The sequence below is a fragment of the Centroberyx gerrardi genome, chromosome 3 (genome assembly GCF_048128805.1).
Source record: "Centroberyx gerrardi isolate f3 chromosome 3, fCenGer3.hap1.cur.20231027, whole genome shotgun sequence".
NCBI lineage: Eukaryota > Metazoa > Chordata > Actinopteri > Beryciformes > Berycidae > Centroberyx > Centroberyx gerrardi.
In genome coordinates, this window is record NC_135999.1 from 12698178 (window position 1) to 12716527 (window position 18350).

General features: G+C 44.3%; 1 protein-coding gene across 1 annotated transcript in view; it reads right to left on the reverse strand.

The window, feature by feature from the left end:
• Positions 1 to 3593: 3593 nt before the first annotated feature.
• Positions 3594 to 18350, reverse strand: part of bnc2 (basonuclin zinc finger protein 2) — a 99236-nt gene continuing 84479 nt past the window's right edge. Inside the window, exons 4-5 of the mRNA XM_078290844.1 lie at positions 14340 to 16771; positions 3594 to 6256 (exon numbers count right to left, since the gene is read on the reverse strand). Coding sequence (XP_078146970.1) covers positions 5434 to 6256; positions 14340 to 16771 — 3255 coding nt within the window. The 3' untranslated portion in view covers positions 3594 to 5433. The remainder of the gene's footprint in view (positions 6257 to 14339; positions 16772 to 18350) is intronic.

Below are 18350 nucleotides of genomic sequence, written 5' to 3' on the forward strand. Positions count from 1 at the left end.
AGCCTTTTCCCCAGTGATTTTTATCATAGGCTAATTAAAAGAGCCCAGTAAAACCTGCTGAAATCACGGCGTCTTGTTAAAATGGCTTGATTGACACATTGTCCCTGTACTTCTCAGTAAATTCTCTACTTTGTAGATAATGGCGTCATTTCATGCTACTTCACTAAAATAGGTTCATACTTTTGTTGCATTTTAAAGCTCCTGTCCCTCACAGAGAAATAAAATGTGATGTCAAATTGCCAGTGACTGATAAATCTTTAATATAAAAATTGTACAAGAATTCTGATACAAATTACAAGAGGTATTTGGACAAAATATGAATAAAATTCCATTTACATCCCAAAACCCTTATGCATTTTATGCAAAAACCATAGACAGTTATGATACAGAAACAAATACAAGAAAAGCAAAAAAGAAAGAAAAAAGAAAAAAGAATCATTTAAAAAAAGAGGACCATTTTCTCCTCCTGTCTGCAAATGGGAAACACCTGTTTAGGTTACATACAGTATTCATGAGGCTTCCAAATCACCATTTTGACACCAAAGTGATGCAAGCTCCTCTGCTCTGTTTGTTCTTTGCAGTGCGACTATGTAGCCATGCTATGCTGTCAAGTGTCAATGTGGTAACACAGGCATTATGACACAAACACAAATGCATTGGATACACAAAAACACAAGTGAAAAGAAATATCTAAAATTCACAAAGTCTTCAAGCTTATTTATACTTTAAGACTATAAAATATGATTGGCATGACGGAAAACATTAAGTTTTGAGCAATTTGACTTTGCAGTAATGTTTTTTTTTTTCAGGATCATTGACATTTCACGGCTTCCAGTTCAAATTTATGAGGGTAAAAAAGAAGATTTTGGGAACATATCACACAAGACTGAAGCATCTATACAAACCCACCTTTCTGTATTTTTCTTATGGCGCTCCACCAAACATTTTAATCCCATTTTATTCCATGAGCTTCCTTAACCAGACAGTTTGCATGCAGTGTCACCTCCTCTCCTCTCTGCTTACACCTACGGTACTCACTCGCTTAGTGACTTGAACAAAGTGGACAATGGTTAACAGGTCAGCGGCTGCAACCTTTCGCCGTCCCTTTCTCTCTCTCTCTCTGTGTGTGCTATGGAGATTTATTGAATAACTGATGCTTGACCCTGCTCTAATCAAATATTAAAGGTTCACTCCAGCTGGCCGGGCCAATGAGGAGCTCTGAGAGATTTGCTCCTGGGGACCCGGTCGGACTGTAATGGTCCCAATAGCCTGGTCACCGGGCAGCAGAAAGCCCCTGGACCCATGTGGCTGGAGAAGTGGAAAAGAGGAAGATTGGATCGGGGGGCTCTCTCGGAGGAGAGGAAAAAATTGGTGGTCATTTCTCAGAGGAGAGCAGAGTGTAGGGGAGAGGAGTGGAAATGCGAGGGGTGGCTCCATCGCTCTCCAGCAGGCAATCAAGAAGAAGCTGGCGTCGAGTCCTGGGGAGTCCTGGCCCTGCTGCTCTCTTGCTCTCCTCTCTCCCTGTGTTCCTCTCTTTCTCCCCTGCCTTGTTAAGTGAGTGCCGCAAGGCTCCAGCCAGATCACTTTCTTAGCCCAATCCCTCTCCTCCATCTCTTTCTCTCCCTCTCTCCTTCTGTCTCCCTGGCTATGCTGGACAGTCTTTTGCGTGTTGGGGCAGTTTTCTCAGCTCTATTTACAACCTCTTAGAGCTCAGAGCTCTGGCGCTATGCTGGCATGACCAGCGCTGTGCGGGAGAAAGAGAGAGAGAGAGAGAGAGCCAGTAGGAGGTAAGAGAAAGGCGTTGTAAGGGAATCTCTTTTATGCTATTCAGTTTTCTGTCTGGCACACCCAAGTGCACAGATAGAATAGAGAGGTCATGGGTTGCAGCTGCTGCTTGAGAAATGGACAACTTTGGACAGGACATGAGGAATGTGTTAGAGTCTGAAAAACAAGTCTGAAGACTTATTTTTCATCAGATCAAGTAGGGCGTAGAAGCTGAGGTTATTGGCCAAAGCACATTTATTAAGATGGCTTTTGATATGTTGGGTACATGCAGCCCTCAATATTCTCAGCATCTATATACTGAGAGTTGAATCAAAACATGTGCATGCTGGCCTTTCTAATAGCGTTCCTCATTTGTTTTTAAATACTGTCCTCTTTAAGTAATATGACTCAAACCATTAGCTATTAGACAAGTTGGAACATTTTTTTTAGAAAAAGAACTTGGGACTTTCCATTCCTGTCCGACTCAATGCTAGCTCACACCATTCTCCCTAATGAAATGTTAGCCTACTCTGTCGTGGCAGAGGCTATAATGTTAATGCTAGATGGGGAATTTCATTTCCTGTGGTGAGAATACTCGCTATTTTTCTCTGCCCCTGTCTCCTCCATCACCAGAGGTTAACAAGTCATCTAGTTGCTGTCATCCTTCTGGCCTGTAAGTGGGAAGTATATATGAGTGTGCGCCTGTCTTCTCTGTGTGCATGTATGTGTGTGTGTGTGTGTGTGTGTGACGATGTGTTTGTATGTGTGTGTGTGTGAGAGAGACAGCTGTCAGCAGGGTTCCTGGAGTAGCACTTTTTTATTTCAGCCAGAGCGAGGGCCGGGGGGATCGAATGAGTGAATGAGGCAGCGAGCGCCTCAGTGAAACCCACTCCTGGGAGAAGCCAGGGGTTCCTGTACTCAATTTTCCCTTCACTTGGGATAAACAGGCAATTACCCATCCCTTTTTCCTATGCCATGGCCGTCCGGTGAACTTAAGCATACACTATTAGTGTGTGTCCCTGTAGGACCCGCGCTGTGGGGTGTGGAGGTGGTAAGTGAGTGGCGGGTTGAAGGAACGGGGAAGGGGGTTTTTAAATGACTGAGCTGTGAGAGACGGAGAAAGAGAGAAACAGAATGAGCAAAAGGAATTGAATCCAACTGAACTGAACTGAACTGAACTGTATTGAGCTGTATTGAATTGAGCTGAATTGAATTGAGCTGAATTGAAAGAGGTAGAGCAGGGCTGGGTTGGGAGGAGCAGTTTAAAGCACACACTCTGTCTCTGTTTCCTTCCTTTTCTCTTTCTGTCGGTGTCACAGTCTTGTCAGCAACCTTGGCGTCTGGCAGCGCAACGAAGTGACAAGTGAGTTATTAGACAGATGAGGCTGGAATGGCAGGGACGCCTCCAGGTAACGGAGAGGCAGCACATTTTTAATGATCGTTGCTGTCATCCTTTCCTCCCTAGTCAGCCTTCCACCTCCGCAACCTTTCCATCAGCCTCAGCTCTCTGTCTCGCTCTCTTTCTTTATCTCCAAAAAGAGAGGATTGAAAACTGCATGTGCCGTCTAGGTGGAGTCTTACAAAAGACACATGAGATGTTTCAGAGTTGCACCAGCATACTGTAGGTCATGTCCATATCGCAAAATGGCTTGAGTAATGAAACAAATGGAATTCAACACTGTCATGGATGTAAGCGGTTGTGAATACTGTACAGCATACCACATAACACTGCATATTTTTCCCTCGGTGTGTAGCACCAGTCAAGTAAGAGAAGCTCTCTTTGTATAGTAACACATGGCATTGCTAACACATTGATAAACAAGTCAAAATGAGGAACAATCTCTATTTTTTGTCTTTTTACAAAAGATATTCTCATACTGGACAAAAACATCTCCATGAAGATACATCACCCACCAATAAATACCCCTTTCCCTTGGCTACTTTGCCCAGTTACTGGAAATATTTGTACCTTAAGATAGTTATGGACACTTTTAAAATGGCTGCAACTAACAGCCAGGAAAATGGCAACATTTTTCACAGAGCACATTTGTAGCTGACACTCAGCAATGGAAACCGATACCTAAAATATCACAGCAAAAGATTTAAGACTCAAGTGCATCATATCAATCCAATGGGGTATAATTACAGTACAATTTCATACTGAAAGAGTTTTTCTTAAGCAAACACTTTTGTTTTGGTCACAGTTGAAGGACTATTTTCTCGCTTTTTTCTCTCTATTTTCTCTCTTTTTTTCAAATCCATGGGACAGTCACATTTCTTTAAGATGCCCATTTCTTACTCTGTTAGAGAACAAGCATCAGCTCTTGCATTGATAACCTTGTGTGACCATGTCACAATAATTACATGCAGTAGAAAGATTACCCTACTAAACCTCAGAACTAATTATTGTGATAATAACTGGCAACCATACACAAATTACTCCTTAAACAAAAGAGGAAAAGCGATAGAATCATCAATACTTAAATCCTCTGCGTTTGTAAAACAGCAGTTTATATTCAGTCACGCACTGGATCTGTTTTGAAGCAAAATACTTTGGAGACACTTTCTGAATACAGTTGTGAGCGATGGGGGAAGATGTTGGGTTTCGTTCAGGGAAGCTAGATGTTTTCCATTGTGAAGTTGTGTTTAAAACTGAGCACGTGCAAAAAGAAACTGGCACAAGGATATTGAAGGTACTGTCATTTCCCTTGGCACTGTAGCCGTCAATGACCCCGAACAACACCAAAACTCACCATTGCAAAAGTCCTCATTATAATAATATTACACATCCCCTTGTATAGATGCAAAGTGCAAAAACTGAATTGGTATACTAAAGCTAATAAACATAACAGACAAAAAAAAAAAAATCAATAGAAGAACAGAGAATGATATCAGTGTAGGAGCCTAAAAAAGCATGCCGGCAACCTCTGAATATCTAACAAGTAGATAAAACAAGTCACATGATATTCTTTTTTTCCTAGGTCTCAGTTTAAAATGTGTCTTTGAAGCTAACATAAATGAGTCAAGCTAGTAAGATGCTACCTCTTTCTTGCCTATAGCTGGAAGTATTGTACTGGACTGTAACATAAAAACCATAAAGAGAGAGAAAAAAAGAAGCAAACAACCATCAACACAACTCTTTTACACCAAAAGCCTCTTGGGACATTATTTACAAATGAAGCTGTCATGCTCTTGTAAGGGGTTCCTTTAAAAGCTATCATTACACAAATACAACAAGAAGATTTTCATTTTTTCAATACTATCATTTCTGCAGGCAAAGTCACAAATAAGAGTTTGAATAGATTCTTTGGAGGTGGACATAAAAACAAAAGTGGGGAGAAGTTTTGAAAGGAAAGAGGGAGGGGCTTATGGAAAAATGGCGGAGCTGTTCTGGCAAACTCCATGCTCAAGTGTGTCATCCTATTCTTCCAAAGAAGGAAAGGTCAAAAGTCACAATGATAAATTGTGTTTAAAGTCAATGGATTTTATAGAGGGGACATAGAAATGTGGGACAATGACTTACAGAGGATGGGCAGGAGGCATACAGGCATTTAGCTTGTATTTGATGGCCCAGGGGTGGGGTTAATAGCTGATCTGAGGAGGAGGTTAGGGTGAGGATGAGGGGAGGAGCGGGCAGACCGACAGGAGGGTAGAGTAGTAAGTCATTATTTAGTCTATTATAGTGGAGAAGGGCATGTTTTTATGGAGGTTGGGGTTCTGAGAGTGTCGGTTACGGCTGCGCACAGAGCTGAACACCATGTTGCAACCGGGGATTTTGCACTTGTGCATCTCGCGCAGGTGCACAGTCTTGTAGTGCACGCGCAGGGTCCCTTTGTTGCTGTACATTTTGTGGCAGATGTTGCAGAGGATCCCGCTGTTGCCACCGTTACTGCCCCCGGTGGACGAAAGGAGAATTGGCGAGGAGGACGGTTCCAACCTCTCACCTCGTCCTTCTCCTCCTCTTAGTTCTCCAGTCTCATCCCGATGCCCCCCTTCAGCCTGCCGCTCGGCACGCTGGGAGCAGTCCTCCCCCTCGCTGTTGCCCTCCTCCTCATCCTCTTCTCCCTCCTCCTCCTCCAGGTCATCCAACAGGATGCCCTCATCGCTGCCCTCATCTGACTCGTGTGAGGAGTGGACACTGCCGCTGGATTGAACGCTGGATGTGGTGCTCAGGTCCAGCACCATGTAGTCGTCTGGCTGGCCCCGGTAGAAGCCGTTGGTGTGTGGGTGTTGGAGGTCTTGGTGGAGAGGGTGGTGGGGATACTCGCTCGCGGGGGAACAGGCATCGCGGTTCAGCCCGGTGGTCCTCAGGCTGGCGCCTCCGATGCCCACCCCGGCCATAGCGTCCAGGCCCATGTGGTGCCCGGCGTAGATCTTGGCCAGGAACTCAGCTCGCAGGTCCTTGGGCAGTGGCGTGAGTTGGGGGTCCAGGACAATGTCGTCCAGCTCTTTGGTCAGCAGTTTGCGGTGCAGGTTGATGTTGGAGCTGTGCCTAACATGGGGAAAGAATCAGAGTTGTAGATCAGAATGTTGCCGATGTGTGAAGAATATACACTACCTGTCAAATGAAAAATAGCCACTGTGTCTCTAAATTGATATGTCTGTACAATCCAGTATGTTTCACATTGTCAATAGTTATTTTACTTATATGAAATGGTACCGGGCTATTTCAATTCTCAAACAACTGTAAAGATCCACTATCCAAGATCCGTTTGTAACTGTAATTATTGTTATCAGTAGGAACTACGCAGAAAGACTCACACACTGAGAGATCTCAACCCTGCAGCTCTGCTCAGCAAAGTGCACTAACATGGCACAGAGAGAGAGAGAGCATCCAGCTAGTGTGTTTACCACTGTCAGCATGTCTGCACTGCACAGCCCTCAAATCCAATAGACTCTGACTCAATTAAATACTCCACCATATTGAATGGGAGTTTATCAATTGATTCGAGCTGTGGTAATGTGATAATCGAGGGGAACTGGATAGCATATTAGCACCGGGCCCTGACAGCATTATCGCATTCGTTCCCTATTGGAGGTGGCTTAATCGAGCACCTCAATGAACGTGTCTTTCTGTAGCCCTGGCTTTAATAAAGATGGGCATTTTTTTCCAAACACAAGGCAAGCTGTATCGCATAATGTGCTACAGCTGATGAAAGAAACTAGAGGTATGTAACAAGTGCCATGCTAAAGCCAGGATACGATTAGTGAGGATTTCAGTTAGCATACAAAGCCATGCTAAAGGATGCAAGGTGAAATGGGCTTGACAAATCAAATTCAATGCTTTTTCACTCCAATTTCACAGTTGCCAACTCGGACTAAGAAAAAGGGGACCTACGGCACACATGTCACAATAAAATTGCATAACACAGAAAGGAAACTTTAGCAACTAATGACTGGTGTCAGATATGACATACACAAGGCCCACTCCTCTCATCTCAGGTCAGGACGTAAATCAAATAAGAAAATATGCAAACACTCAGTGCTTTTAATGTGAGGGGTTTCCATGCAGGGAGGGCACATGTGTGTAAAAAACAAAACTGAAAAGAAAAGGGTCATCCTTGGCAGGACGGGCAAAAATGGAGTCACAATGGATAGTAGAGCTTACCAGCAGTGGCAGGGTTGATGCAGTCAAAAAGGGTCCCTTTCCTTTAATTATTTACTTCCCTATCCGACATTCTCCTGCAAGAGGTAAAAATACATTCATTTGAGGGACCCTTTTCTGTGAACCAGGCAACCAGGAGCCCGTCCACTCGAGCATCGTCAGCATTGAGGAGAGAGAGAGCGTGGCAAATCGATTGGCCGTGGCTGTCACTGCATGTGTGTGTGTGTGTGTGTGTGTGTGTGTGTGTTTGCACGCACATGTGTGTGTGTGTAAAAGACAGAAAATATACTACTTCCATATAGTGGGACTTCGATCAAAAAGACTATATAAATCCTTTGTTCTTCTTTTATCCTTTGATAGTACAGTTGCACCCATATGGTGTTAGCTTATGGCTAAAATATGGGAGTCGTGATTCAATGTCTGTGGTACTGTATCGCTGTCTAGTCAAATACATGTGTGGATGCTTGGCTGTGAGAGCCCAGAATTGTTCTAGACAGTCTGCAGAACGCTGTAATCAATAATCTGTATGAGGGGAAATGGGCACAATTTTCCATTTATTTAACTGGTAGGGATGCCAAACAATAGGCTTTGCTGTACAGAGGGGGCAAAGTTTTGCTTAGTTAAGCCCGAAGTTTCGAATGCTGTTGATGATGCTCAGGTAGGCGGGTCCTTTGCAACATGTCTCCATCTCTAAAACAACACCTTCTCACTGCTAATAAGCTCTAGGTTGCCATGGCTAACTCAGGTCTTAAGATATTAAAGTCAAACATGCTAAATGCCATGCAGTAAGTACCCTGTGCTACAGCTACAGTACCCAAGTAAATCTAAAAATACTCAAATGCACACCCTATTGTTAGAATATTAATACCATATCTAAATGAACAATATTCACACAATTTACAACTATGATCTTCTTATCCATTTTAAAGACGTATGCAAATAACATCAAATGAAAGGGGGGAAAAAAACAAAATATTATTAATTTATGACTGTAACTGGAAGTGATTTGATTCTAAGAGCTGGAGAGGGCATAAAGAGCTGGCTTTATGATCATTTGCATAAACATTATTATTTAACACCTGTGTTTGCAATGCCTCCCTACACTCAAAATAAGTCAGATGAATCCACACACAGTCGGCATAATGCACTTATCCATTCATTTATCAGATTTAGATTTTCTGCCCCATTTCCCGCTCCATCCCTCTACCTCCATCACTTCACTTCAGTACGCCCTATCTTTCCACCCCCAAACCCAACTCCTTAGTTTCCCCCTTCCTCCATCTCCACCTCCCTGTTGGCCAGTAATGTGGCTGGCAAACCAATTTGACAGTCTCATCTTCGCCCAAAAGATGGGGGAGGCCTCCAGAGAGCCCGTATTTGACTGTGCAGAGGAGGTAGAGCGAGAGTGTGCCTGTCCCAACCGGCGTTAATCATCTTTAGGCTCATCTGATGGCCCTTGCCCTTGTTTTTCCTGTGTGTGTGTGTGTGTGTGTGTGTGTGTGTGCGTTGACTAAATGAGTCATAATGCGTAAATGAGAGGGAAGGCCAAGTGGTATTAAACTGACACCAGTGGTTCTTTGTCTTTCCTGTCATTTGGGGTGTGTTATGAGGTTTTGGGTGGAAGTGGGAGGACAAGAGTTTTAGTAACATTTATCATTCTCTGTCACTGTTCTCCCTCCTTTTACATTGTTTCAGTCTATTGAAAAAAAAAAAAAGCCTGGATGAGGACCTTCAAATAACGATCTGAGACTGTGTAGATATCACACAGGCAGATATCACATGTCAAATTAAACATGCACAAGTTATGACTTGTAATTACTTGAAATTACTTGCAGTGTTATATTTTACTATTGATGACAGTACACTTCCGTAGGCTTCTATATGTTATTCATCTAAGAGTAAAATAATTCTCTTTATTCTCAACAAAATACATCACAAGGAGACCGTTAATGATAAAGAAACAATATGCACTATTATGAAGTTTCACACTTCTAATCAGTAGATATTTTGAACTTGGATAAGTGGCTTTTGCTAACGTATTCTCTCTATAAGCAGAGTGCCCTTTGTTTATAAGAGACAAACAGAGAGCTGATTGTGAAGGAGCAGAGCCGGGCCCACATGCCGTGAGGGGAACAAGGGAAAAGGAGGGAGACGGAGAGAGGGAGGAGAGGGGAGGAAAGAGACTCTCCGACATAATTAACCTTCACTCTCTCCGCTTGCAGTGGCCCATGCAGGCACCACGGGCTGCGCACTAGTGCACCATGGGAATGTGGGAGCGGGAGGACACCTGGTTGGCGGTGGCGACATAGAAGGAGCAGGTTAAAATGGTGAAGTGAGGGTAAAAAAAAAACAAACAAAAAAAAAAACAGGCCGGGCTGATATAAAAGAGGTAAGTAAGGCAAGCCGTGTCAGTGATTTAAAAAATATGATTAACGAGGCTAATAATGGTGATGATTACTGGCACGCACGCCTTTCTAGTAGTTAATCATGCAGCTTCTTCAACGCTGCTGCCGACGCTGCTCGCTCCCCACAATAAATATGCAATCATTTACCTCTGTGCAGCAGGCGGCCAGGGGGCTAGGGGAAAAGACCCCACTGTACAACCACACACACACACACACACACACACACACACACACACACTACAGGCTTACTAAAGGACACATTAGATTATCCTTTCCTGTGTGTTACTGACTGCGAGTGTATGTGTGTGTTTGTACGTGTGTTTGTGTGTGCATGTGTGTGTCTCTTTAACATAAAAAGAGCCCAGATCCAAGACTGGACCCAACACTATTGATACTGAGCTTTTTGCCGTGTCAGCATGTTTACAAATGTGTCCTACTCCGACAATGTCACTGTCTCTTGGTTGTTTTCCCTCTACGATCAAATGTTCCCACCTACTTTCTCTCATTCACTTTGATATGGGAGCTTTTGATGCTGGCATTCGATGGTGCGCCTATACGTGCCTTTGGGGTGTCACCTATGGGTGTCACCCAACTGAGTCAATGGACTGATCGGATATGCAGAGGTACTTCCTGTTGTTGCATGTCAGCAGCACTTTGGGAGGTGGTGAGAAGAAGAAGCCAGTTAGGATTGCATATTTCAGCCCTGTTTTAGCATATATTATTCAGCTGTAACAAACAACTGGTGTCCCAACTGATTGTCTATACAGCTAGTGGTTCACCTTCCTCTTGGTAAAATCCTATGGGGTTTTTATTTTTGATTTTATTTTATTTATTTATTTATTTATTTTAAACTCTTTATGTCAGATTTGAACCAGTGAAAATCTCTGAAGGATTGATGGTTCATCTTTGCATATTATTTTTCTGCCAGCTTAAATAGTTAGCACCTTGTAAAAAAAAAAAAAAAGTAAATTAGAATTTGATTTATCTAATAATACAATTTGCTACCCTTTACCTAACATTCTTTGTACATGTAGTTTTGCAATTGCAAGTGCATAATCCTATCAGAGAAAATGCTCTTATGAAAACAACCAAATTATTTCCCCATGTTACCACTACAATTACACTCAAACATACATTATGTCATTATAGGATTATCCAGGGACAGATTTGATGAGGGCTTGGCCTGAGTATTGACTATAGTCTCAAACCCCCAGAATTCCTTTAGCCCCGCTATGCCCCTCTCTCCGCCGTTTTGTTCCCCGTTTGAACCAAAAGAAGAGCGGCAGAGTAATATGTCCCATATGCTATCAGGAATTTATCCCCCACAGAAAAAGTATGGAAACAATAGTGTGTGCTTAGGCCTCGCTCACCCAGACCTGCACACCCCTACCTCAAAGATGCATTATGTTCACAGCAGCAATTGTCCCTCCCTGCTATCTCTCCCTCCCATATGTTCTAACACTTATGTTTTTGAGTGGAATTTATATGCTGGTGTTTCTCATCATGCAGTCAAACTGTCACACGCACATCAAGGGGAGACGATTCCAAGCTGTCACAGGAGGTGAGCGAGCACAGGTTGAGTTCATGTTGAAGTGTGAGCCTCTCTCTGTGCAATGTGGTCTCCCATCTTTGAACCTTACATCTCCCTGCAACTTTATAAAGCGCTCAACTCACCTCTTTCTTGCATACCAAACCCAAACAAATGGACCTTTCCCACATCTTTTTTTTTTAAATGATTATTATTTTCTGCTGATTTTTTTCCCTGTCGTCATCTCATTTAGTGCTAGAGTTAAAGTTTCCTTGAAAGCCATCATGGGGCCATGGCAGGAGATACTAGTACAAGTGGGGAGCGCTAATGTGATACAAGTCCTATAAAAAAGATAACAAACTACTACTAAATTGCATCATTGGAGAGACAAACAGGGCAGTTGTAGGGGTCGGGCTTTCTAATTCACACCAGCCACCTTAACACGATATCAGCTGATTGCCAGTGGCCCATTTATCCTGTGTGAATTTGTTTCAGGAAAGGTGAGTTTAAAAAGCTCTTAAGTAACTGAATCTAACTCCTAAGTACCATCGGAATTTGTGTAATGCTAATTTTGCCCATAAACTTACTGTGGAGATCTCCTCTTGCCATTTGAAAGCTCAGATAAGAAGAGCACTTGTTTGTATCAAATAATCGTTTACAGCAGTGAAGAGACTAATTACAAAGAGATAAGGTGTACACAAGAACAAATAGTATTCTCTGTAATCTAAATGTACATATCCCAATGTGTGTATCCGTGTGTGTGTGTGTGTGTGTGCATGTGTGTGTGCGAGTGAGTGTGCATAAGTGTGCATGCATGTGTGTGTTAGACAGCAGGCCTGTCATGCCTCAGGCAGTCTCCGTCCCTAAAGCCTTGTCAAGAGATGGGAGCTAACAAACACATTGGTGGTAGTAAGCTGCACTGCGGCAACGCATGCTTTAATAACACTTCCTGTCATCCTGCTGCTGTCGGCACAGCTGCGTCAGGTGAGCAGCATGGTTGCACCTTCACTAACGCTAACTCGTCTCCTCTTCTCCTCCCCCTGTTCCCCTCCCCCATCCATTCTGATAGAGTCCCAGAGTCACCTGCTCTATTTACATGCTGCTAATGAACAAACAGTGGTAGGAACAGATGCCACTGAAACAAGGAATGTAATAAAAGGCTTAGGGTGGAGAGCGAACAGCGGGTGTGGGCGGGGGGAGGTAGTGGTGGTGGGGGGGCTGAGCCAGTGTGTGGGTGAGACAAAACACAGAGAAAAAAAAAAAGCTCCCTCTGAGAAGCTTTGTTTGCAAATTGGAAGAACGTAAGGGAAACAAGAGAAGCATAAGTTGCAACTTGCTCTTTGCTTAAACGAAAGTGTCACTTGTCACAGATGTTACACGATAAAAAGGTTTTTTCTCATCTCCACTCCCCCTAAGGAGTAGCACGAGTGAGCCTTCTATGCATTACTGGGTCTCTGCTCCCAGCTTGAACACAGTGCAGCCGAGCTCTACTAAAGAGATAGATAGAGAGAGCGAGCGAAAGAGATGCATTTGTTACACTTGAAGTGCTGTGTATTTTAGAGGGGTGGGATGGGATTTACAATTCCTTTCAAGGGCCATTTTACGCCATGTCCCTGCTGTGTTGAGTGACTGGATCACTCAGTCAAGTGACCATGCTTGTTTACATGACAGTCGGGGGAATATGTTTTGCTGTGTCACCAGGCCTGAAATATGCGCTTACACACTGCTGTTATTTGAATATCTTTTTAATTATTCTAAAAGCAATGACTAATTCTAATGGATATATTTACTAGCTACACTATCAGTCAAAAGTTTGGACACTGACTGAATGTACTATGTTTTTCATGATCTTAATGCCATTTTGATCTAAAGGCTTATGCTTAAATGCTTGAAATGTGTTTCTTAGACAAATAGTGAAGTTGATGCCTATGTGTGAATTTCTTTCCAAAGCCTTTGCCTTTCCATCAAGGCAAAGGGTGGCTACTTTAAAGAATCTAAAATATAAGATAGTTTTGATTTGTTTAACACTTTTTTGGTCACTGCATAATCACTGCATAAAATCATAGTTTTGATGTCTTTACTATTATTCTAAAATGTGGGAAATAGTAAAAATAAAGAAATGTATGCGCCCAAACTTTTGACTGGTAGTGTATATATAAATGATAGTGAAAGAGCATTCCAACTCATTAAGAATTCTTGATCCTTGGCCAGTTTGATATTAAAAATCCCTCCCCTAATGCAAAAACAACTGTTTGTAATCCCTTGGAGAACCTATGCTAGCCCAGGACACTTGTGATGTTATGTACCTTCAGCATGTGTTATGGCGTCAACCTGCTGCTAGTGCTGCTACAGTACATATTCTGCGGAGTGAGCGTGTGGGACGGATATGTGCTAACAAGCCCAGGTGAGCGTGGCTATCCTCACCTCCTGATGCGCTAATAAATGCAGTGGTTTGACAGACTGCTGTCTATGTTAATGTATGCGCCTTCACTTGCCTGTGACAAGGTGAGGTAGTGAGGGCAGGTAAACAACACACTGCAACTGGAGGGTTGATGGGGATGGCCAAGTGCTTGTGTATGTGTGTGTATGTGTTTCTCATACTGACACCCTACTCTTCTGAACTTTGACTTGACAAGGAGCAGATGTCACTGAATTTATATTTTAGTATTCCATTAGCTCAACAGATGTTAAGTGATACCCTATCCAGGTAAATGGGATCGGGTATTGAAATACTGCACAGTTAAAGCATGTTTTATCAAGAAGAATAATAGATCATACCTCTCACAAAAACGCAAATATCAAGTGACTTATTCTATACTACTTTCACATGGCTATTATAAAACTGATATAAATTACATAGGAAACATACATTCTATAAATTTATATATGGCCATTATTTGAATTACAATAGGTAGGATTGACTAAAGAGTAAAGATTGAATGAAACATTTCCAGTGAACCTACCTGTAACTGATACAATTACATTACAATAGAATAGTTACATGAGCATGTTCGAATGTGTGTCTACTGGCACTAACCTGTCTCGGCTCCGTCGGGAGGGGAAAGCAGCGTTGCAGCCAGCCACAGTGCACACATGCATCTCTTTGAGGTGCACATTCTTGTAGTGCAGTTTCACGCTATAGGAGCTCTTGAAGCTCTTCTTACACACGTAGCAGATCTTGGGGTCGGGGCTTGAGCATAGATCTCCCTCTGGTGATTGTGAGGAGGGGAACTTGGGTGGGCTGGCACCATAGCCCATGGAAGAGATGAAGCTCTCATGCAGAGCAGCCATGCTTGCAGCAGCGGCAGCGGCCGCTGCCATGCCTCCATTATAGAGGCCATATTGGCTCATGCAGAACATGTCGTAGGTGGGATCGTTGAGTTCTTCCTTGATCTTGATGGGGGGCTGGTGAGGGGAGGGTGAGGAATGGCTCTTATCCTCCATCTCCTTCCTCAAATGGGCCTCCTCACCCATGTCTTCCTCCTGTTCCTTGTCCAGACCCCTTCCACCCCTGCTGTGTTTTTGATGTTCCTCCACCTCCATCATCTCATCACGGTAGAACATCTTGGAATCAGAGGTTTCAGACTCGTTCTCAAAGTCTCTCTCATGGTCCTGGTCCTCAGAGGTGAAGCTGTCCATGCAGCGGAGCTCGCCAGAGCCTCGAAGATCATTTCCACCCCTGCTCTCATTACCAGGCCCTTCCCGGCACTCGTCTTCGCTGTGCCTCATCATGCCTCTCAGAGCCAGGCCGGGGCTCATCTCATCCTGGGAGGGGGACTGTTGCCCACTACCACCACTGTGGTTCCCACTGCCATTGTTATTGTTGCTGTTACAATTTCCATTAATCTTGACATTGTTGTGAAGTAGAGATGATTGGTGGTGGTGGTGGTGGTGGTGGTGATGATGATGGATGTCATCTTCATCCTCATCTTTGTCCTCATACTCATCAGCCACATCAATCACCTCCTTCTCAATCTTCACTGGCATGCTAGATTTGCGAGGCTTCTTCTTCGGGGTGGGGTCACTGGTGCCAGTGGTGAGATCCTGATTGGCACTAGGCGTGGGCAAGCGGTGGGACATGGGTCCAGCCTCTGACATATGAACATTGTTGTTATTGTGGGAGGCCACAGCAGCAGCCAGGAGCTGCTGCTGCTGGTCCATCAAGGTGGTACTGTTGGTTGTAGTGGGCAGGATGGGGCTGGTGGGCAGTGACACTGGAGGACTGACCAGGTCTGCAGGGGACAGTAGTGTACGGTAGAATGGGGGCACTGGCTGGACTGGCTGCACTGACTTCAGAGAGGGAAACACCAGTGGGCTTTGCAGGGGTGACTGAAGCATAGGGTCAAGGGGTGGAGTAGTGAAGCCCAGCGGCGGCCTTCCAGGGCTGGTGAGAGTGAAGCCACTCTTGGTGCTGGAGATGACAGGTGTACCGGTGTTTGAGTTGGCACGGATGAGGTCCTTGTCTCGGTTGTTGCGCAGCATGGGCATGTGCAGCCGTGGATTGGGGTTGGCACTGTGGCGGTTGCGGCTGCGCAATGAGCTGAAAACCATGTTGCAGCCCTCAATGGTGCAGCGGTGTTTAATCTTCAGGTGCACAGCATTGTAGTGAATCTTCAGAGTGCCTTTGTCATAAAAGGTCTTGCCACAAGAGTTGCAACACACACGGCCCTTGCGTGAGGTAGCCCCCATGCGGCGCATGCGATGCATCTTTGAGGAAAAAGAAGAGTGGGTAATGGTCTTTGACTGCTCATTCTTCACAAAGTGGTGGTGGACCTGGTGGTCACTCAGGCTGTTGGGTTGTTGAGGTTGATTCTGAGACTGCTGAGGGCCCTGTTGCTGTTGCTGTTGCTGATGCTGCTGGAGCTGTGTCTGCTGTTGCTGCTGTTGCTGAGCCTGCTGAGTGGAAGGGGTTGGCGAGATGGGTGATGCCCGGTTGCTGGGCTCTGTCTTGGGTTCAATGTTGTTGTTCATGGTTCCCAGGGCTCCACGGCTGGGGCTCTGGCCTGTGCGGAAGGGCGAAAGGGACACTTCAGAGTCACTGGTGTCCACCTGTTCACCTTGGTTGGGCAGGCTGGGCTCACGGAGCCGGAGGGCAGACTGCTCCATAGGCAGGCCATTGGGTGGTAAGCCCAGCATTGGGGCAGAGACTGGGTTGATGTACTGGAAGGGCAGCAAGAATGCTAGGCTGTTGGGGATGTTCTCAAAGTGGTGGATGCTAGATGGGCTACTGTTTTCCAGATGTGTCAGGAGCCCCGGGCTGCGGGTCCGGTTGTTGCTCTCAATGAATGTCCTAATCCCGGAGTCTGTCTTGGAAGAGGGAACTGTAACTGCCTGACCCTCCTTCTCCTGAATGGCCATTAGCTCCACAATGGACTTGGTCTCACCAAAGCGCAGGAACTGCTGCAGGGTGATGATCTCTTCTTCTCGGGACATGATGGTCCAGCGGTCCAGCACCTTGCCTGCAGCATCCTAGAGGCCCAAGAGGAGGCAAGAGAGAAGACAAAAATACAAAAACATTATCGATTGTGCATAATCAGTATGGTCAAAGGAGAGGAGAAAGCAGGGGTTGGTGGGAGGGTGAGGCTTTCAGCTCATGAAATTCAGGGGCCCCTGGAGCGACAAGTAAATAATAGAGCTTTGTCTAAAATCTCCTCCCTCCACTGTCCCTCTTTCCCAACCACTTTTCACTACTTCATTTTTACCTATTAATCAGCCATGCAAATTCGGTCATTAACCACACAGTGATGAGAACAGGCAAGAGTTTAATTGAGTCTAAAGCAAACAAATTGAGACCACTGAGTTGGGGCTATTAGCAGGTCGCTCTGAATTCCAACATTGCGGGAACGTTTATCTACTTGCTGTGAGACTCTTTAACAAAAACAGCTTTCTAAAAGATGTGAACTCTTGCTGGGACTCCCTCTGTACACACACACAGTCCCTAGTTATATTTACAACTTGCGTCAGCCAGAGAAAAAAAGGCTGTTAACAGAAATAATAGAATAATTAATGCAAGCCACTAATCGCACCTTTGTTTGGCAGGCATTTTTCTTAGTGTGCTCTCCATCTCTGAGGGAGTGGAATCCTTAAGGGAGGATGGGACTGCTACTGTGTGTATCAGGGAATGGTTTTGGGCATTCAAATAAGAGAACTCATGTTTATTTAAGGTCGTGTTTGAAGACGCCTTGGAGGTGACACTGAGCTTGCATTCCACTCATTAAGCAGGCTACGGATAAGTATTTATCATGCTTCATGTTAATGAGGTTTAAAGGATGCATATCTTGTGTCATATTAAATATTAATGAAGGCATACTTTGTCAAGAGGGACAGTGTCAACTGAAAATGCATGTGTGCATTTTATGTGGCTACCTATGAAGAGCGGTAGAAATGTAGCAAAGCAAATGTTGACTGTAGATATTTTATATAAGCCTTGGTGTTTCCCAATCCTGTATTTTTGGAGGCTCTGGAAGCGTGAGAAACAAGTTTCCATCCTAAGAGAACAGAATAGCTCCGATGGGAGACTTGGGCGTTATTCCAAAAGGAGCACTTTCCTTGGCTGGCGTCTTTTGGAGATGGTGCTATTAACGGCTGAAAAATAAAACGCCTAGACTTCTTGCAAATGTGCACGTTGCCAAACATAAAGACATGGCAAGGGATTCTGGGAAAAGAATCTTGGCAAGGCCAGAACACTGACTTTGTGGTTGAACTACTAACTTTGATGCAATGAATACTTGACCCAGTGCTTTTGTCCCCCTGTATGAACCCGCTTCTCTTACTACTTCAAAGGACTGATAAGAGAACTCTTAAATGAAATTGTGCTTATACTGTAGCTGCTGCCACTGTTACTGTTGTGTAAGATGGTATGAAAGAAATAGAAAGAAAGAGAAAGAAAGAGAGAGAGAGAGAGAGAGAGAAAGAGAGAGAGAGAGAGAGAGAGAGAGAGAGAGAGAGAGAGAGAGAAGTATAACTACTACAGTTAACACAAGGTCCTGTGGGACCAGGCGCAAGTGACATCAAGGGAACAACGCAAGCGATGACAATTAGTCACAGT